At 32.9% G+C, this 22,555-nt stretch overlaps 2 protein-coding genes and 1 non-coding gene across 3 annotated transcripts; all 3 read left to right on the top strand.

The window, feature by feature from the left end:
• Window positions 1-2,360: 2,360 nt before the first annotated feature.
• Window positions 2,361-6,322, top strand: LOC123887250 (methylsterol monooxygenase 1-1-like). Its single transcript, XM_045936530.1, has 5 exons — window positions 2,361-2,976; window positions 3,232-3,554; window positions 5,503-5,650; window positions 5,755-5,787; window positions 5,923-6,322. Exons 1-5 carry the CDS (start codon window positions 2,647-2,649, stop codon window positions 5,998-6,000), a joined length of 912 nt encoding a protein of 303 aa, XP_045792486.1. The 5' UTR covers window positions 2,361-2,646; the 3' UTR covers window positions 6,001-6,322.
• Window positions 6,323-7,174: 852 nt separating this feature from the next.
• TRNAK-CUU lies at window positions 7,175-7,247 on the top strand. Its single transcript has one exon. It is a non-coding gene; the product is annotated as a tRNA-Lys (tRNA).
• A 3,363-nt stretch (window positions 7,248-10,610) lies between these two features.
• On the top strand, window positions 10,611-13,599 carry LOC123887251. The gene has a single exon (XM_045936531.1). The coding sequence runs from the start codon at window positions 10,876-10,878 to the stop codon at window positions 13,153-13,155; it is 2,280 nt and encodes a 759-aa protein (XP_045792487.1). The 5' UTR covers window positions 10,611-10,875; the 3' UTR covers window positions 13,156-13,599.
• Window positions 13,600-22,555: the final 8,956 nt, after the last annotated feature.

Here is a 22,555-nt window from a genome sequence, read left to right on the forward strand (position 1 = left end):
AGATGGTTTGATTTTACTCCAAGCTTCTTCAGGTGTTATATCTTTGACAGACAAGGTAGGGCATTTGTTCATGACATATGTTGCCCAAATGACTGCTTCTGGCCAAAATCTTTTTGGTACATTCCTTCCATTGAGCATGCTTCTAACCATATTGAGTAGAGTCCTATTCTTCCTCTCTGACACACCATTCTGCTGAGGTGTATATGCTGCAGTTAACTGTCTTTTGATGCCATTGGTGCTGCAAAATTCATTAAATTCATGTGAGGTGAACTCTCCACCCCTATCTGTTCTCAAAGTTTGAATGTTGCAGTTGGACTCTTTTTCCACTAATGCTTTAAATTTCTTAAAAATTTCAAAGGCATTAGATTTTGCAGCTAAAGGGTATGTCCATGTTTTTCTACTAAAGTCATCAGTGAAAGTGATGAAATACCTGCTACCACCATTTGAAGCTGGATTAATTGGCCCACATATGTCAGAGTGGACAAGTTGTAGCTTTTCACTAGCTCTCCAGTTGTTGCTCTTTGGAATGGCTTCTCTGCTTTGTTTGCCTGTTGCACAGTCACTACAAACTTCATCTGTTTCTTGCAGGGTTGGTAAACCTTTTACCATATCTTTCTTCACCAGGGTGTTTAACCCTTTAAAGCTAAGGTGTGCATATCTGCAGTGCCAAAGGTGTGATTGACTATCTTTGCTAATTTTCAAGCACATAGGACTGATTATAGATGCTTGAATTATGAACATCCTATTTGCAGACATGTCAGAAGTAATGATCAGTCCCCATTTGTCATGAAACACTTTGCATTGGTCCTTTTCAAAGATGATGGTGACATTCTTTTGTTGCAATTGACCAATGCTAAGAAGATTATTTTTCAAGCCAGGTAAAAAGTACACATCAGTAATAACTTGTACCATTCCATTGATGTTGAGTTTGAGATTTCCTTTTCCCATCACTGCCATTCTTGAATCATCACCAAGCTTCACTGATTCTCTGAAGCTGTCATCAAAGTCAAATAACCATTCTTTGTTTCCAACCATATGGTTGCTACATCCTGAATCCAAATACCACACTACTTTCTTGTTATTGGATTCATCAGTTCCTTGTGCCATAAGCAAGATCTCTTCTTTGTCATCAAACTCTGCAAAATTGGCATTTGCATCTTCCCAATTTGGGCATTCACTCTGGTAGTGTCCCAATTTATGACATCTAAAGCATTCAATATTTTCTTTACTAATTTGTCTTCCTCTCCCCCTTCCCCTAGAGCTAGATCTACCACCTCTGCCACGATTAGCACCTCTACCATAGTTAGATACTTTCAGGGCTTGTTCTTCTTCTTTATCAAGATTAGCCTTCATTCTTTTTTCATGAACAATTAAGCTACTCTGAATTTCATCTATAGACATTGTTGTTACATCATGTGATTCCTCTATTGCACAGACTACATAATTGAATTTTGAAGACATAGATCTCAATACCTTTTCTATCACAGATGCCTGAGTCAAATTCTCTCCATGTGCTGTGATCTTGTTGGCTATGGTGAGAGTGCGTGCAAAGTACTCTTCAACTGACTCATTATCCTTCATTGTTAAAACTTCAAATTCTCTTCTCAAGGTTTGAAGTTGTGCACGTTTCACTCTAGTAGACCCTTGATACTTTCTACGCATGGATTCCCAAATATCACGAGCTGTGTTGCGTTCAAGAATGGTTTCCAAGATCGTGCGATCGATTACTTGGAACAAGTAATTCTTCACCTTCAAGTCACGAATATTGCTTTCGTTTGCCAATCTTGTTTGTTCAGCGGTTGGATTTGCAGGTGCAGCCACGATTCCATTTTCAATTTGTGTCCAAAGCTCTTTAGAACGAAGTAGATTCTCCATAAGCATAGCCCAATGATCATAGTAGCCTTCGAATTTGGGGATGGATGGTTGAACAAAGCCTTGTTCCGCCATAGAAAACGGTGAAGGTGGAGGAAGAAGATGAAAGAAACGGTTGCAACAACTTGTTGTAACTAACTGCAGTTAGTTGCAAGAAGAAAGGGAAGAATGGTTCTTGGCTCTAGATACCAATTGTAGAGAAAGGGAAAGGTTTTTCATTGCATTACTCAAATCAATAGGAGCCCTTATATAGGGATTACAATGATTGACTCAAATCTAACATAAGGCCTAACCAACTAACTAACTTGTACAACAAACTTTCTAACTAACTAGTTTGTTACAACAAGATATAAAGGCCTAAGTGCAATATCATTGCTTAACAAAAATGATGGTGACTTTAGTATATTTTTGTAGTGTTTTATAACAGAGAAATAATACTTAAAATAACAAAGAAAATACTTAAACTAAAAGAGAGATTTACATTAGAGAGAAAGCCACGACTTTCCTTTCTTAAACTCACACAATCCTTACCTTCCTTAGCATGATGCATAAAAAACTAGTTCCATATAAAGTGAAAAAAAGGTGAATATTCTTCTCTATAAATAAGAGTCGTGTAACGTTTTTAAAAATTCCCGCAAAATAAACCGCGTGTTAACAGACAAAACTATCCAGCGAAGCATCTATCCACCACACTTTTCATTTCTACATCACACATTTACTCACCACACCCCCCTCACCGCCGCCGTTAGGGTTTCTCTCCGGCGACTCACCAAAATGCTTCCCTATAATTCTCTTCAAGAAGCCGAGATCTCTCTCGGTCGCAATCTCACTTTCGCCGAAACCCTCTGGTTCAATTACTCCGCTACTAAATCCGATTACTTTCTCTTTTGTCATAACATTCTCTTCCTCTTCCTCATCTTCTCCCTCGTTCCTCTTCCACTCGTTTTCCTCGAAATTAAACGCTTATATCCTTTCGATTCTTACAAGATCCAGCCTAAAGTTCGTTTATCTCTCAATGAAATGCTTAATTGTTACAAAGATGTCATGTTCATGTTCTTCTTCGTCGTTGGTCCTCTTCAACTCGTTTCATATCCTTCCATCAAGGTATAATCACACTCACAGTTTGTTACAATTCCGTTACGGTTTCTGTTACGGTTACGATTCTGTTACGGTTATGATTTCTGTTATGGTTACATTGTGGATGATTTTTGTTTTGTTTTTTAGATGATTGGAATTAGATCAAGGTAGTTTTACACTCATAGTTTGTTACAATTCCGTTACGGTTACGGTTGTGGTTTCTGTTACGGTTACTGTTACGGTTATGGTTACATTGTGAATGATTTTTGTTTTGTTTTTTAGATGATTGGAATTAGATCAGGGTTACCATTACCGTCAGGATGGGAGATTTTATCACAATTATTGGTGTATTTTTTGGTTGAAGATTATACGAATTACTGGATCCATAGGTTTCTGCATAATAAATGGGGTTATGAGAAGATTCATCGTGTTCATCATGAATATCAAGCTCCGATTGGATTTGCGGCGCCTTATGCTCACTGGGCGGAGATCTTGATTCTTGGGATACCGTCTTTTCTTGGACCGGCTATGGTTCCTGGTCACATGATTACGTTTTGGTTGTGGATAGCATTGCGCCAAATTGAAGCCATTGATACACATAGCGGGTAATGCTTTCTGTCCTTTTCAATTTTTCTTTTATTTTTGTTGATTGTGTTTTTTTGACAAAACCTTAATGAATGTCCCTTTTAAAAAGTACTTTAGATTTTTAAGATCTTCAATAGTGGATCGCTTTTTTCTTTCATGGGGCCTGGCCTGAGTGAGATCTATAATTACACACCTTTTTGCTCCTTTTATATTTTGTATAATTTTTTTTATTGAGCTTTCATTGTGTTAAGTTTGATTTGTGTTTATTTTATTTTTGTTACAAATTTTGATTTGTGTTTATTAGTAAGATTATTATGGATAAATGCGGCTGATACAGTTGCAATTGTGGTTGCGGACAATAATTTAAAACCATATTTCTAGATAATGGAGATGTAGATGGATCGTTGATAAACTGAAAATTTGGCGACGGTATAACTGTCTTTAAATGGTTCACTTTGTTTACTCTGTCTTATTTTTGTTCTGTTCATCTTTGCGGTGTTCATTTGGATCGTAAATAAAGATCTTGGCTATTTGGATACAGTGAGGAGAGTAGAAGAACAATTAAAATTATAATATGACTTAAACACGGTGATTTATTGGTATGTTTTTCTAATTTCAACTCAAGATAAGTCTTGTATGAGGTTGAGATACTTCATACTAACGTTGAAAAACTATTACATTATGTTGAAAGCTTGGTGCCGTAGAAGAAACCTGTTTACGATCTTGTGAGTGGGCCTTTGTTGGTAAAGAAATTTCTTGAAGGTTGCCTCTATACAGAACACTTTGTACTATTTTTTTGGTTACAAGAGAGAAAGAACACTTTGTACTATAATTTATCTAACAAGTAACAAGAAGTCCAATTAATACTTTTCTTGGATAAACCTTTGATAATTTATGCAGTAATGTATATATTGTTCTTGACTACACCAAGAAGTAAATCTTTCTGGCGTTTTCTGTCTCAACAGTGTAGAAACTTAAGTTTTTGCTCTAATAGTCTAATACACAAGTTGTTCTTAACTATGAATCTCTCTGGTGTTTGCCATCTCAAGCACATGCTTATACGTATACATATACATATAGACTTATACATATGGTTAAAATATTTTTTGTCATTTATCTTTTACCTAGTATTTATTTTAGGTCCCTTTATCTTTTTTAAAGATGCATTTTTGTCCTATATGTTTTTGAAGTTGGTAACCGTTTATAGTTTTCTCATAATAAGTTAAATATGTAATTGAAAAAAATGCTAGCTTGGCAATGGTCGTCTGAAGTGGTGTAATTACTGTCCCAATTGACAATCCAAAATCCTTAAATTGTCTTTAAATGGTTGATACTGTCTTTAAATTATTGTCTTTACTTTGTGATTTTGTTGAAGAAAACAAATATAAAAGACAATTTAGGGATTTTGGATGCCAATTGGAACAATCATTATGCTACTTCATATAACCATTGCTAAGTCAACATTTTTCCATTTCATTTTTAACATTATTGTGAGGAAAGGACGAAAGTTTACTCACCTTCAATAGATGAAGGACCAAAATGATTATTACTATTAGATAAAAGATAAAGAATGAAAAATATATTTTTGCATATACACGTGTCATGTACATATATACATTACAGTTGAATGTAAAAATTGGAGTTCAACCCATTTCTATAATTCACTTCTGCAGTTAATTGCTATCAAAATATCGATGCTGTAATATTTTATATCAACTGAATGCCTTATTATATCAGGTTAGTGATTAGTCTTGGTGAGGTGGAATATCCTGGCCATGCTTGCAACTTGAATTTGAAATAATTGTTGGTCTTGTTTGTAGGATTTTATATTTGGTGACCATTGATAAACATCAGCATGATCAAACCCCCTTTTTCATTAGATAATTTACTCACCATTCTTCTCCAGTTTCTGCATTTAAATTTGGGACCCCGCTTTTATGTTTGATTGCTTAACTTATCATATGGCAGGTATGATTTCCCCTGGAATCCCACAAAATATATTCCATTTTATGGTGGTGCTGAGCATCATGATTATCATCATTACGTTGGAGGACAAAGCCACAGCAATTTTGCATCAGTTTTCACATACTGTGATTACATCTATGGAACTGATAAGGTTAGATCATGATTATGGAATTTTTCGCCGCAGCATAAATATCTGCTTAATTTTCTCTACATGTCAAATTGATTTGCAATGATTTTACTTTGTTTATATCACAGGGTTTCCGGTATCAGAAGAAGATACTTCGAACGGTAAGTTTATTAAGCATTTTCATTTTGCTCAAATTCTTTCAACATTTTTCTTTTGAATTACATATAATACAATGTACAATGATTGACTGGCTGACCTTTTCCCCCTCTTCATTTTCCCTCTGTGAATTGATTTAGCTGAAGGAAGATTTGACAAACGGTGCCGCGCAGAATGAAGGATCATACAATGCACAGGATATTTATAAATCTGAATGAAACAGAAGCATTTTAGGTGTTTTATGTTGCATGTTGGTCGTTTGAAACTACCAAAATTTGTTGTAGACATATAAGCAGTACTGGTAAAATAGACGTCTTTGGTTAGCTTCAGGATGAAGACTAGTAGAACCGGGCTTTACGAATTGTGATTTTGTTTTACAAGAGTGGGTTGGGGAAGAAATTCTTGTGTTGTCATGTTTTTTGGAATTCGAACATTTGGTTTAGCTTCATGTCTATGTAAGAATTCTGGAAATGTGAAACAGGCTACCTCCTCTGGGATGTAATTCAAAAAAGCATAATAAAGTTTGGAAGTTTGGTTTTATGTAATAGCCTGTTCGTGCACAGGGAAATGTCCCAACTCCCATGTAGTAGTCTACAAGTCATGACTCATGATGGATTGGTCAGGAACCCAGAAATGAACTACTCAATGAGTAACATAGGAATATATATCCAGTAAAAAAAAAGAAGCATTGGAACATCTATTGATTTTTAGTTAATTATAACTCATACGCATTTTTTTCTTAAAAAGTTCAACCTATTATTTCTCTTAATTCAAGTACTTTAAGACTCTAATGAGGGAGATTAGATATTAAGTATGGTTTTATTCTATAAATTATAGATGAAGACTTTGCCAAAAAAAAATATTGATGAAGACAAACATCAAATTGAACACAAAACATGGATTAAAATAGTTGTAGAAACTAAATTTGATTGTCCTATTTACTTGCTCCATGATCACATATGTAGCTAAAGAGTGAGGGATATAATCATGTATCTAATCCCATTTTCGTAGAAGTTCCAACACAAGGTACCTAACTACTATTTTCATTGATGAATTGGCAAACGTTTTAACTTTTGAGGACGTTTACAAGGAATAATGCTAGCAACACACTCTTTAACAAACACACTCCAACACACTCTCTTTTATTGGTTGAAATTCACATGGGTCCCATAAAAAAATGTGGACCCATATAACTTTTATGAGACCCATATAAATTTTAACCAATAGAAGAGAGTGTGCTAGAGTGTGTTTGTTAAAGAGTGTGTTGCTAGCACTCCTCCGTTTACAAGATACCGTATTGCGGCCGCGGGTGTACCTTAATAATGAGTTTCAATTTGAAAAAAATAACAGTTGTTAATGTCATATAGTAAACATAGAAGCTTATAAATATCTGCCCGTCTAGCTCAGTTGGTAGAGCGCAAGGCTCTTAACCTTGTGGTCGTGGGTTCGAGCCCCACGGTGGGCGATTTTTTATTTTTCTACATTTTAAAGCCACTTAATAGACAGAAAAAATGAGAAAGGGACACTAACATTTGAACTGTGTTCCTTCAAAAAAAAAAAAAAACATTTGAACTGTGTTAGCGTTTGTCCGGTCCAGCTCTCATTTCTGGGCTTAAAACAATGCAATTCACATGTGTGAATCACAAAAAAAATAAAAAATTGGCTATTTTTTTATTATTTCATGAAAGAGAAAAAATAATATGCACCCACAATGTAAAATTTACACTATCAACCAATTACAACCATGTTTTCTGTTACGTCACCTCACTTAACCCCACCAATTACACTAAAGATGCGTGTTCATTAAACTCTTCATGGAACGAAGGCAAACAACGCATAATTTTTTGTCCGTTTGTCTTTCATTCGTGTAGTAATTATCTTCAATATATATATATATATATATATATATATATATATATATATATATATATATATATATATATATATATATATATATATATATATATATATTAAAAAATAATTATATAGAATTGGATTTGGCATTGAGATGGTCAACTACATAAAAAAAAAGTTTCTAGAAAATGTAGGTACTCTTCTAGTAAAGCAAGGAGCCATGGCCAGAAACACACCAGAATGTCACCACCAATAATCACGTGGCTATGTGCCCAGCTGTTTTTAATCTCATGTTAAGTGTTTTTTCATCTTTAAAAGTTTATTACTCACTCCTATCAGGATTTGTTTTGGCCCATTCTTGCTTTTTATTCAGCTACTTTTGTATAAAGTGAGTGATATTGCAAATATGCTTTCTTAAATTTTCATACTTTTTTGGCCTTCTTTTTCAAGGCATAATAATATCATTTCTCGATAATTATCATGTGAGAATCAGTGGCTAATTATAATTTATATGACCCAACTAAGTCTATAACCAAAACAGACATTGGTTATCATGTGAGATTAAAAGTATGTATATCATGTATGTAGTAAGATTGTTGTAAAAAAAACGTACGTAGTAAGATGTATATCGAGGTCATCTCATCCGCCCTCACATTGATGGTCGTGACACCTAAAATAATGAAATTCTTCAATAATCTACTTCCTTGGATGTAATAATTGCTCATCTAAAATTACAATGTTTTTTGTGGCATTCCTTCAAACTATTCTTCATGATTTTAATTTTTTCTTCCGCACATAATCGTCCCAACCATTTACGTGCATCTCATTCTAGTGCACTTTCACATAATCAAAAGAATTTTGCCTTTTAGATCCCCCTTACTAATCTTAACCTCTTGAATTTCCATTTTTCGAACCAAAAACTAGTTTGTATTTTCCGCACGGAAGTTTTCAAATTGTACATTCCGAACCCGAGCTTTATACATCAAAAACAAAATAGCTTGCCCAAAACCCTACTCTAAGTTCATCCCTCTAATTTCATCAAGCCAACTTCAAAGAGACTAAATTTCAAACCTTACTCTAAGTTCACGCCTCCTAACAATTTTGGGTTTGACAACATTGGTTTCGATTCTTCGTAAGATTCTGAATCATCAACCATAAACTACAAATAAATCACCATACATATTGGTAAAAAATTGTTAAAATTCAAAATATGCATGCAGGTTTTGGACATTATCGTCTAGTTCAGAACGTAGAATTTGAACTTGTTTGGAATTAGTATCCAAACTGGTATGTAGTTTTTGAACTGTACCAAAACATAGTATGAAATTCAAAACTATGAGTGCACAAAAGAGTGAGTTGAAAATGCACATTACCTAATCTTTGATACTAAATGTGTGTGAAAATCCTTTGTAAATGAAACAATGTTGATTTTAGACCCAAAATACAAGATAAAATGAAAGCTTTGGTTCGAATTCTACGTTCTAAAACCTAGCGAGCGGAAAATATTATATGAACTGCATTTTAATTTGGAAATTAGGTTTCAAACCGTGTCAAAGGGGCAATTAGAAATTGTGGAGGGCCTAAAAAGTAAAATTATAATTATAATACCCATCAAATGACAGTTTCTCCCCACCTCACATGTTTCTTTTTTACCCAAAAAACACGCAGAAAAATTCGATAAATTTTTTTTTCAAATATATATTATTTTGTAAATTTTTCCCTGAAAAAAATTTCGAAAAACTTTTTCAGAAGTTTTCTGCGTGTTTTGGGTAGAAAAGAAATATGGAGGGGGGAAAAGAAAAACTTAAAAAGAAGTATGTCAGTTGGGCTCATCTTTACAAAAATCAAGTCAGTTGGGCTTTGGGCTCTGCCGACCTTTAAATGAATATTCTTGTAAAATAAAACAAGTTTTTTATCCAAAAATAATGACATCATATATTGCACTTTTAAACTGTCACCCCTGATGAGTGTCTGAGTGAACAGTGCCTCGTTTGGAATACAATAAATTCCATGTCCTGTTCTCAAACATCCAATAACAAAAATGTCGTTTAACGTAAAAAATAAAAAACAAATACCAGTAATTAACATTTTCTCGGAAAAAAAAGTACTTTCTCCGTCCCAAAACTTTAGTCCTTTTAGAATTTTGCATGGAGATTAAGAAATGATAAGTAAAGTCATTTTTACTCTTACTTTATTAAGAAAGAAAAAATATATTTAATTAATGTTTTAACTTTAGTAAGGGTACAAATAGTAAAGTATCACTAAATGTGCATTGATTTTTTAAAAGACTAAAGTTTTGGAACAAAATAAAAAAGGTAAAAAGACTAAAGATTTGGGACAAATGGAATAATTAACAAGAGTAAAAAAAAAAACTAAGCCATAAATAAATGGTTTTTTCTATACAATATTTGATAATTTAGAGATATTTATTCGATAATTAATAAAAATAAGTCATGAAGGAAAAGTTCAATAAATTTTATTTATAAGAACAACAAATAAATCTGCTTATATGACGTGTTTTCATTAGTAAATAAATATCTTCACATTATGATGGAATAACATAAAACTTATCTAAATAATTTTAAAAGAAAGTATATAAGAAATGAAAATCAACAATATTTCTTTAAAACGTTACACACAAAATATCCTTTCGTATTGATTTCTTCCCTTAAATAGTTAACAAAAATTATTGCACTTCAATTCAAAACAGATTATTAAAAATAAAAAATCCAATGAGAATAATAATATTGAAAAAGAAAACTACATAAAAAGAGAAGAAAAAAAAAAAAGGTAAGAGACAAGGACAAAGTAAGACCCACCAAAACAACCAGAAAAAAACAAAGACAAAAACACACAAAACAACATACATAGTAACGCGTGCATTCCACTCCCAAATCATCACGTCTAAAGTTTCGCACGTGGCACTCGTTTCTCATCAAAACCTCATTCCACCTAAATCACACCAAAATGTTCCCCACGCGCGCAAAGTCACCGCGTGAAAAAGTTAACTCTCTCTTCACTCTCATTCGCTTTGCCATTTCAGTCTCTCACACACTCTCTCTTTAACAATGCTTCTAACATTTCATCTCTGAACCCAAAAAAAAAATCACAACAACACAAACAAAAAAAACCTTTGAAATGTTCTAAAATGTTCTAAAACCAAACCACCATGAACTGTGAAATGAAATAAAATAAAACAGAAACGTTAAAGTTAACGGTGTTAGAGTGGTGTGTGTATAATGGCAGCTACTACGAATACAACGGCGTCAATTGTTGACACTACGAATTCGTCAGAAGAAGCAACGGCAAAAGCGATTCAAAAACGTTACGAAGGTTTAGTAACAGTACGAAACAAAGCGATTAAAGGAAAAGGAGCTTGGTATTGGTCACACCTTGAACCATTACTCGTTCATAACAACGAAACGGGACTTCCAAAAGCCGTTAAGTTACGGTGTTTTCTATGCGACGCCGTTTTCTCAGCTTCTAACCCTTCAAGAACAGCTTCTGAACATTTAAAACGCGGAACTTGCCCTAATTTCAATTCCGCCGTAAAACCTATTTCTTCTGTTTCGCCGGAAACTGGTTCCGGTGCTGGTGCTGGTGCTGTTGTTGTTGTTTCTTCACCGCCGCCGTTTTCGTCTTCTTCTGTTCACCGACGTAAGAGAAGCTCACCGCCGTCGCAGCAGTATGGTGTGGATCGGTTACAGATGGTTACGGTTTCGAATTTGTTGCCGCCGCAGCAACCGCCGCCGCATTTGATGTTGTCTGGTGGAAAAGATGATTTGGGTGCTTTGGCTATGTTGGAAGATAGTGTGAAGAAGCTGAAGAGTCCTAAAACTTCACCTGGTATTGTTCTTCATAAGACTCAAGTTGATAGTGCTATTGATTTTTTAGCTGATTGGGTTTATGAATCTTGTGGTTCTGTTTCTTTTTCGAGTTTGGAGCATCCAAAGTTTAGAGCTTTTCTTACACAAGTTGGTTTGCCACCTGTTTTTCCTAGAGAGTTTGTTGGTAGTAGATTGGATTCCAAATTTGAGGAAGTGAAATCTGAATCAGAAGCTAGGATTAGAGATGCTATGTTCTTTCAAATCGGTTCCGATGGTTGGAAAAAAACGAAAGATTATGAAAATGATCAGAGTTTGGTGAATTTGACTGTGAATCTTCCAAATGGGACAAGTTTGTATAGAAAGGCTGTTTTTGTTAATGGTTCTGTTCCTTCTAACTATGCTGAGGATGTTCTGTGGGAGACAATTAATGGAATTTGTGGGAATCTAGTTCAGAATTGTGTTGGGATAGTTGCTGACAAGTTCAAGTCAAAGGCATTGAGAAACTTGGAGATTCAGAATCATTGGATGGTTAATCTCTCTTGTCAGTATCAAGGTTTCAATAGTTTAATCAAGGATTTTACTAAAGAGCTTCCTTTGTTTCGAACCATGACCGAGAGTTGTATCAAGCTAACAAATTTTGTCAATTACACGTCTCCAATTCGGAATAGTTTCCACAAGTACCAATTGCAAGAGTACGGTCACACGTGGTTGCTTCGAGTAATACCAATGCGGGAATTTGAGGATTTTAACTTTGAACCTGTTTATGCAATGATTGAGGATACATTGAGTTCAGTTCGCGCTTTGCAGTTGGTCTTACTCGATGAATCATTCAAGATGGTATGCATGGAAGACAGGAATGCTAGAGAAGTCGGTGACATGATTCGCGCCGTCGGCTTTTGGAATGATTTGGAAGCTGTACACAGTTTAGTTAAATTGGTGAAAGACATGGCTAAGGAAATTGAATCCGAAAAGCCATTGGTTGGACAATGCCTTCTCCTTTGGAATGAGTTGAGAACAAAAGTGAAAGATTGGTGTTCTAAATTCAACATTGCAGAAGGAGCAATAGAAAAGTTGATTGAAAGAAGGTTTCGGAAAAACTACCATCCGGCTTGGGCTGCAGCATACATTCTCGACCCTCTTTACCTAATAAGAGACACAAGTGGAAAATACCTTCCACCATTTAAGCACTTAACACCAGAACAAGAGAAAGACGTCGATAGACTCATAACAAGGCTTGTTTCAAGAGATGAAGCACACATTGTTCTAATGGAACTCATGAAATGGAGAACAGAAGGTCTCGATCCGGTTTATGCGCAAGCCGTACAAATGAAGGAAAGAGATCCTATTACTGGGAAGATGAGGATTGTTAATCCACAAAGTAGTAGACTTGTTTGGGAAACTTATTTAACTGAATTCAAATCCTTAGGAAGAGTTGCTGTGAGGTTAATTTTCCTTCATGCAACTTCTTGTGGTTTCAAATGTAGTTGGTCTTTATGGAAATGGGTTTGTTCTCATGGACACTACAAGACTTCATTGGATAAAGTTCAGAAGTTGATTTTTGTTGCAGCTCATTCTAAATTGGAAAGAAGGGATTTTTCAAGTGATGAAGATAAGGATGCAGAATTATTCACCTTGGCAAATGGTGAGGATGATGTGTTGAATGAGGTTCTTGTTGATAGTTCATCAGTGTAACAATTTTTTTATTCCACTTTTTTTCTTTTGAGTTAATTTAATCAGCTCTAGGAATTTTAATTTTTTAGGATTTATTATTGAATTCTTTCCACTACCCTTTTTTCTTTTCTGCCACATGATTTGAGCAACTTCCCCTCACCTTTGATTGTAAAACTAGAGAAAAAAGAAGTGCATAACCAATTGGTGAAGGATGTTGTAGAAATTCTATTCTGTTTTTTTTTTTTTTTGTCAAGTAGTTTAGTGGCTAGAATTTCACATTTTTAAGGTGATTAAGTGGGGTATCAGAGTTTGAATCTCGGTCTCTGCATATTACTTACAATGTCCCTACCAACTGAACCATGTTCACTAGGACGAAATTCTATTTTGTTCTATTCCTCTAGCACTTTGATCAGATAAATAATATTTGTAAAGGGGAAGTTTTTATCAGTTCTCCTTTGATTTTAAGCTTCTTTTTGCTCACCATGCATTAAATTTTGTAAATTCAGAAGAAACTATGCAGCATTTGGAGAGGGGGGAATTAACATCTATATGAATGCATAATTAGTTTGGTGTAGCCTTTGGCATAATATAAACCATCTTAATGAAATGTGATGTAATTATTTATCTATATCTAAAAATATTGCATTTGTGTACTATGTAATAGAATAGAATCTTCTAAGTTACTCTCTGCATTATTACATTTGTAAAATCTGGAAAGGTACTGTGCTTTCTTTCAATCACATACCTAAGTTGAAATCTGTCCAATTCAAAGGCTGTCTAATTCAAAGGCAAATTCAGCTTTCTGTCTCTTAAGTCAAAGGGAAATGTGGTACTACTACTAAAGACCCTCTCCTAACTTCACTTTTTGGCCACTTAATTTAGTCACATTGTTGATTCTTTAATTCATGCACCTTGTATCTAGATTTTATTTAGTCACCAGCATAATATAGATAGGTAACAATTTGTTGCTGATGAACAACTTTAAACATGAAGGATTTTGTGATGCCTATAAAGTATGGTTAAGTGTATGTTTGGTCCGGAACCGGAAGTAGACAAAATCACCGCAAAAAACTACGACAATGTGGAAGTTCCAGTTTGTAGCTTCTTTAAAATTACGGCAAAATCGTATCCAGATGGGCGCTTGCAACCCCAAATGCCAAACTAAACATTTACTAAGTCATATGAATCAGTGACACAGACACTAGCATATAAACACCGATAATAATTTAAAGAATGAAATTATGGAATATAATGTGTCAATGTTGTTTTAGTGTCAAGTCAAGGTGTCTCTGCTGTGCATAGGTTAGGTCATTCATTCTAGTTGAAGTTGTACTCCACTTATATAACCACTGGATTCTTTGATACCATCTAGGGCCACAATAGTGTTACACTTACACAGCAAGCAAAAAGAGTGATGTACTTGTCAAGAACTTCACTGTTTAGATGTTGAAAAATCATGGAGAAACTGTCGTTGAATTATTGGTTGTTGGTATTACTTTTTTGGCCATTATCAGGTCAGGAGTTAACCAAAAGAATCCAAGAAAGAGTACTTCAATTACTAATTTTTGTATCAACATATATATAGCTCAATGAATTAAAATTTTAAAATAGCAATGATATTTTTATAAGTAAACTGCTTGACAAAAAATGTGTATTTATATTTAGTGTATGACACATCTCAAATAAAATATTATCAATATAAAGAACTTGTGAAAAAAAACCCACATACACAAAATAAAAAACCTGCTTTTTTGGGTATTAAAGAGTCTTTAGTGGTCAAGCATAGGGTTTGATTTCAAAGGGACAGGTCCACCTAAATCTACCTCTTGTTCTTCTGATCTCAGCTTTCAACCAGTCATGACATTTATTGAAATAACTAATACTAATAACTAATGTATCACATTGAAAAAAGTTAATAAAAATGAAAAAAATTATTTTATATGCTGCTGATTTGTTAGGATATATTAGACCAATCCAAAACCTAATAAAATGTAACAAAAATAATTATTCATCCATGCAGCTATAATGGTCAAGCATTTTTTTAACTTTGGTCAAAAAAAGTTAACCATTGTTTTTGCTAGTATATAGTTCAATAAATATAGATAATTAGATATATAAGTTGGAAAACAGCTTTTTTCTTCTTTTTATGTTAACTCTGGTGTTGAGTTTCTTAAGAGACAGATAAAATAAGACTACTTCATTCTTGCTCAAGTGACCACATTTTCAACCAGTATCCAAATTCTGGTAAACATTTCAAGTTGTATTGAACATATATTAATCAATGATATGCTATAAGCATTTTCACTTTCACGTCAAAAAAAAAAAAAGATATAAGTTGGAAGGGATCCAAATCCAAATGGAATAGTCCTAAACATATGTCTCTCATCAAAAAAAGTCCTTAACATATATGTAGATTAGCTAAAGTAATGACCACTAGTATTAGCTTTAAAACAACTATATTTGCTTCCTAACTATATTCTACAACATGGTTGTTATCCATTACTACTAAGATATATATCAAGATTATGAAAGGACCCTAAAGATTGTCGGCATGAAGCAGCAAAGAAGTTGCTAAGAGTTGAGAAGTGATTCTTTGAACAAAGAATTTTAACAAACTTGTTTCTTTTTTGGTTTTCTCTTTATCAAATGCTTGTCCCTAGCTACTTTACATATGGTTGTGGGGTTGAAACTAAATTTATTAAATACATGATTTGTTTGCTAAAGGCCTAAAGTCCAATACCTTAAAGTCTTTAAACTGCTTCAAAATAACTGTTTGAAGGTGCTCATAACAGTTTATTGTAAAGTTAAAGGTAATTAGTAGCACTGATTTTTATACTTATATATATTATTTTGTTATAGCTTATAGCATATAATATATAATTTAAAGGACAACACAACAACATGGTTGTTCATTCTTTTGAAATGACAAAATAACATCATATCAATAACAGTTTGGTCAATGAAATTGTTAGCTTAGCAGCTACGTCTTAGATAGGGGTTGAATCTAGCATAATCAAGTGAATTTGTAGATTGGTTTGAATTCATTCAATACAGAATTTACAAATTAGTGTACAATGTTTTTTTTTATACATACTGTACAAATTAATACAATGTAGTAAAGAAATGGTTTTATTTTAACAAGAAACTTGAGCTCAAATTTAATTTAGTAAGTGTATGACTAGATTTGACGGTTTGATTGTCAAAGTTACGTTGAACTACCGCGGTTAAAGTTAAATTGTTGTTTGACCTAATTTCTTTACTTCTAAGAAGGAAAAAAAAAGAGAAAAAAAAGTTAGGTCAAACGGTACCTAAATATAAACCAATAAAGAGATGTGGGTTTAGTGGAAGGAGACCTAAACTCCTACAACATGAAAAATCAAAGTTCGAATCTCAGTACAAAGAGATATTCATGTTTAATGTTTGAAATACTTTCGGCCGAAGAGATATTCATGTTTGAGCTCAAAATGCTCAATTCAAAATATGCATCATAGGGACAAAAAATTACAACAAATCTAAATTGATATAATCAAGTTAAAATCAGTGTTTAATGAGTTGAGTATAACAAAAAAAAAAAATTATAGAGATTTTCTATTAAACACTCATTCCGTTTTAAAAAGAATGTCACATAGCATAAAACAAAATGTTTAGAATTGCATCTTCAAATTAATTGAAAGTGCACTACTTTTAAAGCATTACACCAAAAATAAATAAGGTTAATTTAGCAAAAGTGTCATATTTTTGAACAATATCATTGCATTTTTTTAACCCATATATAAAAATTTCAAACAACATTCATTTTAAATGAGAGGAAGAATATATACACATTCTCCTCATTGCTACATGCTTACACACCAAGTCAACTCATATTGGGTTAATTAGTGGCTTAATACAAGATTTAAAACATTAATTTTTGTAATAATTGATCATGATGCTCTTTGTATGTTTTCCTCAACAGTAAAAAACAAAGGCTAATTGATAGTGTACTCATTAGGCTCATATGTGGCAATTATGATTTCATTCATAATGGTTGGTATGGACCCTCTTCTCTTTTGAGCTTTGAGAGGGAGAGAGGGATTTGAGTTATCCATCATTTACCCTCATGAGCAAAGCACTTACCCATTATGGAAAAGCTGCCACTATTCAATTTCACTCAAATTTTTACTGAAACATTCTTAACATAAATTCCTCCATAACAAAAGTTCAGTATAAGTTAAAAAAAAAACTATGAATTTGGTATAAACTTTTGAACCAAATATATACGGTACACTTTAGACTAAATGCATACTCTCTTCGGTCACTATTAAAAAGCAAAAAATCACGTTTTAAATTCATTGAAAAACTTGTGTATCTGGCATGTCACCAGATACACAATTTTTTCAATTAATCTAAAAAGTGAATTTTTTGCATATAATAGTGATCGGATGGAGTATTACTTTTTATTGTGTTATTGAGGAAACATTTACTTCCACTACCTTCAAAATAAGATTACTAATGTAAAAATATCTCTCTGTTACGCTGTATTTGATCTCAACACATAAGGTGATTTTTCGGCTTCGGACTTAATTTTCTCTAACACAAAAGATATAAATCTTACCACTTAAATATATTCATAGTCGGTACCTCAACACACCCTCTATTCTTTTTTGGTTAGGTAGTCTAGTGATTTAAAATTCCACTCATAAAGTGGATAAGTGTGGTGTCCGAGATTCGAACTCTGATTCCTTCATATAAAATATGATATTCCTACCAAATGAGTTAAGTTCAACTGATCGACACACCCTCTATCTGACTATATGATCGATTGTAATAATAGTCATAATTAATAAATACATCCACGTAGCTCTTTGAAAATACGAATCTCTCTTTTCATTGATGGTTTTCACATTCACATACCCACCACTAAAATGCAAACAGTGAAAAGGTGAAAACTTAAAAATGGTGCAGCCTCTACTTTAGGCGAATGAAATGAGTAAAAAAGTAGTAAGTAGGATTCAATTTCAGTATTGTATGATCATCACCACCCCCTCGTTGGGTCTTCTAATTACTCATTTTGTGGACAGACATAAATCATTGTCGGCAAAGCCTTACAAAAAGCTATTAGTACTATACTGCTTGCCAACTAAAAGTTCATTCTCTCACTTTTTTTCTTTATCATGCCATATGGTACTATGGTATATGGAATGAATAAGTATTCTGTATTTGGATTTGTATCCTCTCCAATTCGTTGTCTCGTGTTTTATATTATGTGTAATTTCAGTCTTTCGATTATTTTATGATTGAGAATTATGTCACATTATTTTTCCGTCGATCAACCATAGGATCAAATTCAATGATTGAGAATCGCAGAGAAGACAAAATTGAAGAAGAAATACATATCCTTGATAACCTAGAATTCATGCGGTTAATTTATGATTAAAAATTATGTCAAATTATTTTTTATCAATCAACTATTAAATCAAATTCAATGACTAAGAATTGCACCGAAGATAAAATTAGAGAAAATGGACAGGTGAGGATCTTGATCGCTGTATTCATGCCGCTAAGATAACCTAGACTTCATGTATTCATATTGTCTTAACCGTTCGATTTTAATTAGACAATTTATATTTCAAATTTTGTAAAATATGTTAAGACAAAGTTTAAATGTGAATCATGGGATCAAAGATGAACTGAAGTAAGATATATGCATTAGCAATTTAGCATTATATTGTTTGAGTGCATTCAATTTATTCCTCGTGCTATGTTTTGCACCTCTCTACATTTTTGGTTTGAAGTGAAAGGAAATATAATTATTAGTAATGGACAACACTCTCTTTACACAAGAATCTTCTCCTGTTCAATGCTCTTATTATGTACCTTTTATAAACATTTCCCTCTGTAGCTGTTAACTCCTGTCCAAAAATAAGTGTAGAATTAGGTTTTTTCACATTGATGTTACATAAAAAAACAATGACATTTATTTTGCCATATTTATATTTATCAAACTATATTTAATTTGGGACGGAAGAACAGTACGTTATTGTTGAATGTTGATTTTAGCTTTTTTTTTTTCCTTACAACAAAATTGTTGCTTTAAGTTAATATATATCCCCAATAAGTTAATATATATCTCCAATTAGTGGTTTTTTTAGTCTATGATGGTTTCCAAATATGTAAAGATTTGCAGGCTTCTTTGTATTTGGTTGACATTTTCTGCATTGGTATTGACTGTTTGGAGGCAGTCTTATTTGCTTAGGTTCTCTTTCTACCGGTGTCTCATAAACTTTTGACTCAATAAGCTGTTTTTTTTTTATTCTGATGGTCGATCACTTTTGATTCGAGATCAGAAGTTAATGTCTAGTGACATCTCTATGGCCCGGATTGATGTATTACCTGGTGGTTTGAAAACTGAGGGTGTCTTTCTAAGAAATGATTAGAAGTTGACCCTCTAGAGGTAGTATTTGTATTAGTATTTTCATTGGTGTCCGTTTATATACGGCATATCTGTTTTGTAGCTCCTCTTACGGGTCTTTGCTCGTCTTGTGCAGAGACTTGATTATTATTAATAATATATTTGCTATTAAAAAAATAATGATTTTTTTTGTTGAACTTTATAGTAATGATAAATACATTAATATTTGATAAGAGTAATTTAGTAGAAATATTTTTTTCTTCCATTTAAATAGTCGATTTTCTTTTTCAAGTAACCCAGTGACTAAAAATTTCACTTTAAAGGTGAATATGTTGTGTGTCCGGGGTTCGAACCCCGACTCCTACACATATAGTGTGATATCTTTACCAACTGAGTTTTTTTTTTTTTTGAAAAGACCAAAATTTACCAACTGAGTTAAGCTCACGGGAACCATTTAAACAGTCAAATTAGTCACTCTTATGCGGCAGAGAGTAATTAATAGTATAAAATTTGAAATTCAATAAATAAAGAGATATTACTTTGAAAAGAAATAAAGATATTATGAAAAAATACTATACTTGCTTAATGTTTTAAATATATAAATAATTTGAGATAAATAATTAATTTCAACATGAAAAAAATCAAGTAATTAAGTTCAAATGATCAATTAATTTCAGTTAATATGATAATCCTACAAGGGAACTGAATGTGAGTATGACCGAAAATAATTTGAGACAAAATATGTAGTTCAAACACAATAAACTAAGTGACAAGCGGTTAACGAGTTATAAGTAACAACGAATTGTTCGAGAGAACTAAATTTAAATATTGACTGAAACAATCATTTTGGTCAAATTTACTTATAACTCTCGACCGAACTTTAGATTACGGAGATCAATTCATGTCACAACCTGAAGAGCACATTAATTAAGGCATTGATGCTGTTAGACAGAAAGAAGAATACCGTTGTGACTTATGCTTCAATATGGGTACCCACACTATACCAGAAACTCATCCTCCACTTCTCTTTAGTTTAAGTTTTGGTAATCATTCAACTGCAGCTTTTGTTTCGTTATTTTCGCAAAAATTAATGACATCCCAAGTTTCAAACTCTGTCTCACCCCTTTTCAGTTTGCTTTTTTCTCTTTCACTACTTCAAATTATTCTTTTCCAGCTACTAGTTTCTGACTTTGAATTCTTTCAATATTAGGAAAACTCAACAAATTAAGCAGCCATCAAATGCTTTTTCCTTTTAATTAATTCAATATGGCATTCAAGGACTTTCTTCACATGTCAATGTCAACTTAAAAAGTGTAACCAAATTCTCAAAAACTTAAGACAATTTTATGTAGTTGAGTTTTGCATGGAAGAATGATTGTTTGCATGTTTGAACCTGGGGGTGTAAATTGTAATTGATGGAATCACATTGTACCATCGTGATTTTATTAACATTATAATGTCAAACACGCCGTGAATTCATGTAGATTTTATAGTGTTATTTTTCTCTGAGATATAAAAGATTATAACAAAATTATAATGTTGCCAAGATTTTGTAAAACACGCCGTAAATTAGAATTGAATGGAGTTTTCCCGTATTTCGAACCAAAAGTTTGAGGTTTGTGTTACAATAAAAGTGATATTGAATGGAGTACGTTACAAGGGATGAGAAATTTTGACTAATTATTGTGGTTATTTCAAAATAAATGTAGATTTCATAGTGTTATTTTGTTTGAGATACTATTATATGGGGGTCTCTTAAACAATTCATTTATTTTCTAGGCATAGAAATCAAAGTTAGTAAACTGTTCAAAAATAAGTGCTTTTGACCGGACTAAATAGAAAAACTATTTTTAATCAAAAGTCATTGAACAACTCATATATATGAACTGAAAATGCTTCTTCCCTATTCAAGACCAATTATATGGACCACCCTAGTGTTTTAACCCTTTACTATAGGTTCTTTCCGTTCATAGTAAAAAACAGTAACATTTATTTACAACCTTAAACAAAAATGGTCACCTTTTGAAAAGAAAGATACGGTTTGAACAATTTGATTGTACTGTTGTTTCACATGGCAGTATGGTACATTATTTAAATGTACCTTCCAGTGAGAAATTTAGCTGTGGCTTAAACACGACTCCAAAAAGTCTATGCTCTTTATGTACTGTACTATCTTCACCAGCCTCAGGCTCAACTCAACATGATTTTCCTTACACGTCTTTGTTTGATTATCTATATATAATTATATGTGGTCCTTCCCCATTGGTCTCATGTAAGATTAGATTATTATGCTACCATTTCTCCCTCTACATTGTCAGAATTAATTATTTGTTCCTTTTAACCTTTTCTAGTACTAGCTACTAGCTATAGTGTTTTCAGAATAAGGATTATCTAAATTTGAACTTCTTACAAATTCTAAGCATTTCTTGCAATTGGGCAGATCAAAGAGAAAAATCTTTTCAATTTTATAAATTTGGTTAAATGCAAGAAATGAAGGTGCATATTTAGAGAATCCATAAATGAATTTCGGTTAACTCAAACATTGTTCTATATAGGATACATTGATTTATGGTAGAAAAATATCCATTAATTTTTAGTAGGCCTTTCCTAAAAATGTCTGTCAGTTAGGTGATATTATAATATGTTAGGTGATACCCGAAACTAATCAGACCCCCTACGAAAATGTCAGTTAATAATTCATAAAAATGTGTCAAAGTAATAAACTTGTTGATGACTTGATGTCAATGTAATAATACTAGTTCATAAACTTGATGAAAATATAATGTGCCAAAAGAAGAAAAAGCAGCTGAAACTTGTTGAAACTAATCAGCTGAATCTAAGAAGCTGAAATTATAACGTGTCAATGTAATATTATGTTTTTTATGAGACTAATTTCAGGATATTCTTAACCTACATTTTGAAAAGGTTAAAATTCAAAGTGAACGTATGCGTTCTAACTACAAAATAGCTCTAACCATTCGCCATCGCCAATACTCATACTCTCCTTTTAATAGATTATTATGCCAAGTC

The sequence above is a fragment of the Trifolium pratense genome, linkage group LG5 (genome assembly GCF_020283565.1).
Source record: "Trifolium pratense cultivar HEN17-A07 linkage group LG5, ARS_RC_1.1, whole genome shotgun sequence".
Taxonomy (NCBI): domain Eukaryota; kingdom Viridiplantae; phylum Streptophyta; class Magnoliopsida; order Fabales; family Fabaceae; genus Trifolium; species Trifolium pratense.